At 44.6% G+C, this 7,904-nt stretch overlaps 1 protein-coding gene across 1 annotated transcript; it reads right to left on the reverse strand.

Moving 5' to 3' along the window:
- Positions 1 to 206: 206 nt before the first annotated feature.
- LOC308405229 (nuclear factor 7, ovary-like) lies at positions 207 to 1,592 on the reverse strand (the record flags this gene model as incomplete). The annotated part of the gene is made up of 1 exon (XM_080895712.1): positions 207 to 1,592. The coding sequence occupies one exon, from the start codon at positions 1,590 to 1,592 to the stop codon at positions 207 to 209; it is 1,386 nt and encodes a 461-aa protein (XP_080751838.1).
- Positions 1,593 to 7,904: the final 6,312 nt, after the last annotated feature.

Genomic DNA, 7,904 nt, shown 5'->3' on the forward strand with positions numbered 1-7,904 from the left:
CGTCTCAGGTGTAATAACAAGGGTGACCAAAGAGAACTTCAAACTCTCTACTCCATGTCATCTGACACATCATGTGGCTGAATTATGACACTTTTTTTTGTGATTATTACACTTGTCTGTGAAGCTTTGGGAACAGAAAGAAACCAAGTTTCAGTTTAAAAACTTTAATTCACTGACAGGAAACAACATTAGAAATATAATCATCCTCAACTGATCTGCTCCACTGACACTGACACCTTCAACGGACACACGTTCAATTTACATGACCAAATATATGGAAACATCCTGTGAGTGAATGTGTGTATGAAGGTGTGTATGTGTGTGTTAGTATCAGGATCAGAGAACGACAGCTTTTCTCTGTTCCAGTCCAGATTCACTCTGATCCTCTGGAGATTCTTCTCTACTGAGAGAACAGTGGGTGGAGCTGATGGTGAAAATGATGAGTATTTACCTTCATATAACCCTATTCCCCATAATCCAGACCGTACACTTCCCTTTCTCTGCACAGACTCTGCCAACACCCCCAGTCCCCACCCTGTATTATCACCAACTTCGACATCCCAGCTGTGAGTCCCTGAGTTAAAGCCCTCAGAGCCCAGGACACAACAGGAATAATCAATCCTCTCTGGATTATCAGGAAGCTGCTGCCTCTCTCCTCCATATCTCACACTGGTCAGATCTTCAGACAGGATGAGGTTTGGATCAGCAGTGTTTGGGTCCAGAATGAGAGGAGTGTAAGAGACCATGGCCTTCATGTTGTTCCAGATGTTGAAGGTCAGGTTGCCCAGGTGTTTGGCCTGGTCTATCAGAGCTCCTGAGGGCAGCTGTGGATCATCCAGCAGGGGGCAGCGCTGGACTCTTTCCACTGCAGCTTTGTAGTTGTGCAGGAATGAGACGTCTTCAGCTCTCAGCTCCTCCTCTGTGGCTCTGACTGTGTCTGAAAGAGCTGCTATCTCTCTGCTCAGAGCCTCCATCTTCTCCTTCATCATCACACTCTTCTGCTCCTCTTCCTCCCTCAGTGCAGCCAGCCTGGCCTCCTCTTCCTCTGCTAGAAACTGGTGAAGCTTCTTAAACTGCTCCTTAATCTGCCTCTCTGTGTGTCGGGCCTGGACCTTAATGTGTTTTACTGTTTGATAAAACTTCAGTTCATCCTTTTCACAAACCTTTAACTTCTTCTTTAAGGGCTCCAGAGTTTCCTGAAGTTCCTTCTTGTGTTGTTGTGCAGCTTCATCGATGGGTCTGCATCTGTGGTTGGCATGTTTTTCTGAGTCTCTGCAGATGACACACACTGGCTGCTGATGGTCCAGACAGAAGAGTTTGAGTTTCTCAGAGTGCAGACTGCAGAGAGCCTCTGAAGCTCTCTGATCTCTCTCCTGTAAGAACGACTCACACAGGTTCTGTAAGTCCAGGTTTAAAGGTGGATCATACTCTGATATTTTCTTACAAAGTGGACACTCGCATGTTGGTCTCTCTCTCCACCATCTCTTCATACAGTCTTTACAGAAGCTGTGGCTACATGACAGAATAACAGGATCTCTGAAGACCTCCTTACAGACCGGACAGCAGAGATCCTCCTCTGATCTGGAAGCCATTGAGTCTGTGAGTGAAGATTGATGTTCAAAGCAGACTGTTGTGTTGTTTATCAGATACACCTGAAATTAGAGAAAAGTAAAAGAAAGGAATAAGAAATATTGAAAGAAAGAGGACACAACTTATACTTCCATATTTTACCATAACATTATTCATTTAAGTCACAACTTAACTGTACTCTAGTGTAAAGGAAAATTAGATTTTTGTCATTGTAATCACATTGTGTAATTACATAGCTCTACTATTATGTATTCTAGATTCCACTTTTATATTTTAATACGTTAACTGAGTAAATTTTCATGCAATGCCAAGCTCTCTTGAGGTTGTTTCTACTGAGTTCTACCTCAATCTTATTTTTATACCTCATCTTAACGTTCTTTATTGCAGCCCTCACCTCCTTCCTCAATGTTCTAACAGTGGAAACGGCTCCCTCGTTAAAAGCAATTGGCCTTTAAAGAATGAAATCGTTGATGTCTTTAGAGAGCCACAGTTTGTTATTGGGGAAAGTCTTAAATTCTCTAGATGGAATCACTTTAGCTTTAACTCTTTAGAGATGTAGCTACACACCACATCGCTACGTTCATCCACATCGGAAGTGCTCTCTTGAAATGGGGACCACTCAGTGCAATCAAAACACCCCTGAAGGGCAACACAACTGTCTTTTGTCTAGACATTAGCCCGCTTCACACAGGTCTTCTCCCTCCTGTCACAGGTACATAAGCAGGGAGGAGATGAACATCATTGTGATCTGAAGAACCTAGTGCAGGTCCAGCCACAAGACTTTTTTGCCCCCTTAATTGGTCCATAACACAAATCCAGAGTTCCATTACGCCTTGTAGGACAGGGGACACATTGAAAGAAATTGTTCAGTGATTTCTTAAGATTACAGTTGTTAAAATCACCAAGAACAAAATTAGGAGCATCCGGAGAGAGGGACTGCAGATTGTGTACCACTTTAAAAACGGCATCAGCAGCAATTCTAACATTAGCTTTGAGATGAGTGTAAACAACAGTGACAAAAATTTTAGGGAATTCTCTCGGTAAGAAAAACGGCCTGAAAGATACTGACAAGAGCTCAATGTGAGGAAGAAAACCCTTCCCGCAGAGTAAAATTATTACACCAGCCCTGGTTGATATACAAACATACCCGTCCTCCATGAGATTTGTGTGTTGTTGTATGTTCTCCAGTACATACATGATCATGATTAGTGTCTTTCTGAACAGTAACAGGCTCAGGCAATATGTGTCTGCGATTTCTCCTGTAAGTGTTTCCATCTGACTGTACCAGGTAGGATCTAGGTTCTTTTCGAAGTTCCTTCACCATACCTGTGCGGTCATAACCCTGTGGGGTCTGTAACCTCACTACTTGTCCTTCGTCAAGAGGTGGAAGTGGTCGGCTGGATCTGTCATAACAGACCTTCTGAGTCAGTCTCTTGTTGAGTAGTTGGGCTTTCATTCTCTCAGATTCACGGTGTTGTGGTTCAAGCAGTTTGGTTGTGATTGGGAGCGTAGTTCGAGTCTGTCTGGATAGAAGTCGTTCTGCAGGAGAACCCAGGTTCACATCACGTGGAACATTACTGAGATTCAGCAGGTTGAGAAATACATCAGTGCCATCTCTGTGAGATTTCTCCATCAGCTGTTTAGCACTGCACACTGCTCTCTCAGCAAGCCCATTGGATTGAGGATACTCTGGACAGCTGGTGACATGTTTAAAGTCCCACTGTGAAGCGAAGTCTTTGAAACGCTGGCTTGTAAACTTCCTTCCATTGTCTGAGATCAGAGTGTGTGGAGCACCATAAACTGAGAAGTGTCTTTTTAGCTTCTTGATGACTGTCGCTGATGTCAAATCCTTTAGCAGGTCAATCTCAAACCAGCCTGAGTATAAGTCGACTACTTCTAAATAGCAGTGCCACTCAAAGATATCTGTAGCCACAGTTGACCAAGGAACTTCATGCAGATGAAGGGGCTCTTTTTGTTGATGAGATTTAGTGCTGTTACACACCGAGCAGGAAGTAACTGTTTTTTCAATATCTCTTGACATGAACGGCCAGAAGACGATCCCCCGTGCTCTCCGCTTGGTAGCTTCTACGCCGGAATGTCCTCTGTGCATGATGGTGGTGTAGTCTCCTTGCAGGGATTTTGGGATCACGGCTTTGGAACCTTTACGAATGATGCCATTATCCACAGTCAGCTCATCCCTGAAAGGAAAATATGGATGAACTGCCGTGGGAAGGTTGTGGAGTTGTTGTGGCCAACCATGTTTGATGAACGAGCTGAGCACTTGCAGTGTCTCATCCTCAGCTGTGTGTCCTTTAAGTTCCTCCAGGCGTGAAGAAGAGATGCAGCTCACCGTCATGACATCAAAGTTGTCCTCTTCTTCAGACTGCTGGAAAGTGGATCTGCTGGGAGCTCCAGCATGTCAGCCAGATACATGTGTTTTCCACATTTATATGTGAGGGTGATGTTTTATTTTTGGAGCCTTAACAACATCCTCTGTAATCTGGCTGGTGAGGGGTGAATAGGTTTCTGTTTGTGACCCGTGGTAGGTACCTATTTAAAATAGGACAGAGCCGTAGGCGCACAGTCAGTTTAAAAGAGTTTAATTTTTAATACAAAATAAAAGAAACAGTGTAACAGCAGCACCTAAAAACAATTAAAAACGTTACCTTATTAAAAAACGATAAGACTGTACGATTGCCCGTGAGGCAGGACAAGCGCTGCGGAGAACAGTTTAAAAACAAATCAACATAGCACACAGGTTAAAAATGGACGGCAACTCACACATGACCCCAAATGGGTAAAACACTATAGAAAAAAAGGCAAATCTTCGGTGCCGTCTTCACTCGGGCCCCCCGCTGTGCATGCAAGAGCGGGGAGACAAAAAAGGATTTGTTTTCCCTGCAGCGCCTTCACCGCCTGCGAATCAATATCTGTGGTGCCTACTGATACAGAAAAAGTAAAACAAAAAACCAAAACCATCGACAGCCGCAGCAGTCAGTCTGTCGGCTTACACCAGTTTAAAACAAATTAAAACACACTGATGTGTCGGGTCCTTTGCCCGCAGCCAGAAATCCACCTGGCAAAGCAGCAGCTCGGTACTCTGTAAATAAAAGGCAGGAGATCACTAGCTGGACAATAAAACACAGGAATATTCCTCCACTGAATTGGTTTTGTTACCTGTCCACAAGTTCGTGTCACACCCTAATAAATGTGGGTCAGTGGCGATGAAGTCCACTATACCGTTCTCACGGGAGCAATGTTTCCCACCTACAAGGGTGCAAATAACTGTAAACCTCTGCCAACAGCCAGAGCTCAAGTGGTACATTTTTGTGTAACCTACCGTTCTAACAGAAGTTTAGGGGAGGACGCGTATCAGACTTTCATAGTTAAGAAACACCAACTTGCCCAACTCGGACCAAGCACTCGCAGCTTCAGGTTTGCAAAGGAATACCCAATTGCCCACACCTGCGCTTATGAAAGGAGCGAAGACCAGCTCCGCCCACCAGGGGCGGTCCCAAGTCTCCAGGTCTCACCTGTCACATTCAGTATGGTGACCAGTGGCAGATGGTCTGTTTTTTATAACCACAGGCTTGCCATAAATGTAGTCATGAAACTTTGTACATGAGAAAACAACAGCCAGCAGCTCTTTTTCCATCTGAGCATATCTGGTTTCAGTGCCTGTCAGAGTACGTGAAGCATATGCCACAGGTTGCCCTTTCTGTAAGCAAGCTGCACCAAGACTATACTGTGATGCATCGCATGTTAGTGTCACAGGTTTGCTGACATCATAATATGACAGAACAGGTGGATTAGACATGTGCTCTTTAAGTGCTTCAAACGCAGTCTGATGCTGTGTGTCCCACATCCACTCGGTGTCCTTGTGTGTGAGCTGTCGCAGAGGAGCTGTCAGATGGCTGAAGTTTGGAATGAATTTTCCTAGATAATTGATCATCCCCAGGAACCTCTGCAGGGCTTGGACATCCGTTGGAACTGGCATCTCTTTGATTGCGGCTGTTTTAGAAGGGTCTGCTTTAAGTCCCTCGCTTGTGAAAATTTGTCCGACATAACTGACCTGAATTTGCACTTTAATGGGTTTAGTCGCAGGTTTACTTCTCTGGCACGATCAAGGACTTTTCTCAGGTTGTCGTCATGTTCTGTCATGGTTCTTCCGCCAATGAGTACATCATCAACAATGATGGCACATGGATACCCAGCGAATATCTGCTCCATGGCTCGCTGAAACACCTTGCATTAAAACCAAAAGGCATTCCTTTTGGTTTTCATTCATTCATTGCTGAATGATGCAAGTCCCATTTCTCTGCATGCACATAGTCCAAATATTGGCTGAACATCTTCATTAATAACAAAGAATGATAGCACACGTGACTGTCCATGCAGAAAACACTGCAGCCTAATTACACTTGAGGTTTGAATCTTGCTGCCTCCAAATGCTACTAGGTTAATGGACTTGGGGTGTGCTTTCATTTGTTAATCTGCTCTTATAATGTTAACCATTTTCTTGGGAAGCACATTACATTTAGCATCTGTGTCTACTTTCATCTCAACAGGAATCCCATTAATCTGCACGGTGACAAAAACTTCCTCTTTGTGTTCCACATGCACATCAGTCGCATGGATTTGCTTCAATCCGTAAATCACTTACATTGGATTCAACAGTCTCGCCAGTCCTCTGATTCCGTGTGTTGAACTTGTGTCTTTCCATCCTGACATTGGTTTGTGGGCTGCACATTTCTCTGAATTTTCTCTTGAGGCACTCAGGATCCTCCTTCGATTCTGCAGGAATGAGGACTCGTCCTCCATCGCCGGGCTCTCTCGCTTCTGGTGCATAAACAAAAGACCGCTCCCGTTCTATGGCTTCGGGACCTGCTAAGTTGAGCAATATGTAGGCTTGTGTGCACGCTGGCTTGTCAGAGTGTGCCACCGCTATAAAAATGTCATACTCTTGCTCAAAAATGCGCTGATTTTCAGCAACATTACCATTGAAAACAAGCGGGTCAGGCCTCCTAAATCCTTCCGCCATGTCGGCTGCAGTCCGGATACAAAAAAATGCACCCAGAAAACAGACTTGAGACAGAAAAAAAAATTAAAAACATCGTCAACTACGAAGTACGTGTTCCGTCGTTTCTGACACCATGTTGTATGTTCACCAGTATGATAATGATGAAGCAGTAAACTCAGTTAACGTGGTTTTATTAACCAGCAGAGAATTTACATGGTTGGATTCAATAACGGATTGCCGCCTATACCACTCAAAATATACACAGACCTACACGGAGGTACGGCAAGCGGATTAGGACAAAATACCAAACTAACAGCTGGTTATCTACATGTATTACTCCACAGTTCCAATCCAATCTGACAGGGGTCCCAAAGCCACTGATTTGCAGTGAAGTGTCACCATCAGATGAGCATCACTGTATTCCCATAGATAAAGCACATTCCCTTTTAGTGCATCAATCTTGTTCCTAAAAAATTGGGCATTAGCCAGGATCTTAAAGTGCAGAGGAGCACGAATCTTCGTCAAAATTTTCCTTACACACTGATGCACGCTGTCTTTCTTTCCGCATTTTCTCAAGCCCAGGGGCTTTTCAAAGTTAGTCTTTAACTGGGCAAATAAATCCTCCAAGAGTAATATCCATCCAAGTATTATGTCAGGGTCGGACGGTGCCCTGACCGGTCGACCTGCCTGTGTGTGTTCTCCTCTCTCTCACTCTGTTTTTTCTCCGGCTCCGCTGCAATTGTTACGCGGTCGTGTAGCAACGAGAGACCTCCGACCCGGAAGCGCTGCCGCTCTCAGCTGCCTCACCTGTGACCGATTCCTCGCCAGCTGCTGTCAATTATCCACCATCGTTGGCAGGACTATTTAATGGTGTGGCTGAGTGGAAAACAGCGCTGGAGTATTGCACCAAGCTGGGTAGTGACTCTAGCGCAGAGAGTGGTAAAAACAGTGTAGATAGCGGAGGGAGGCTAATTGTGTTTGTTTTTGCCTGTTCCCAGGAGCGAACGAGATGGAGAGATGGAAGGAGCGACTTTGCTGATTTTTGGGAGTTTTATGGACACCAATGCACTAGCACGTATCACAAGGGGAGAACGGGAGAGGATCATGGAAAGGACTTGCACCGTGGATAACTGTGGACTGTTTTTTCTTCACTGTAAATAAAGACACTGTTAAACTTTTATGAGAGGTCCACGTCTGGGTTCGCTAACTCACCATCTTTAACACATTAGAAGAATCGTACGTAAGAAAAACAGGATCACCGTAATCCACGTAGTTCCTCGCGCATGTAAGTAAT

The sequence above is a fragment of the Rhamphochromis sp. 'chilingali' genome (assembly GCF_963969265.1).
Source record: "Rhamphochromis sp. 'chilingali' genome assembly, chromosome: 1".
NCBI lineage: Eukaryota > Metazoa > Chordata > Actinopteri > Cichliformes > Cichlidae > Rhamphochromis > Rhamphochromis sp. 'chilingali'.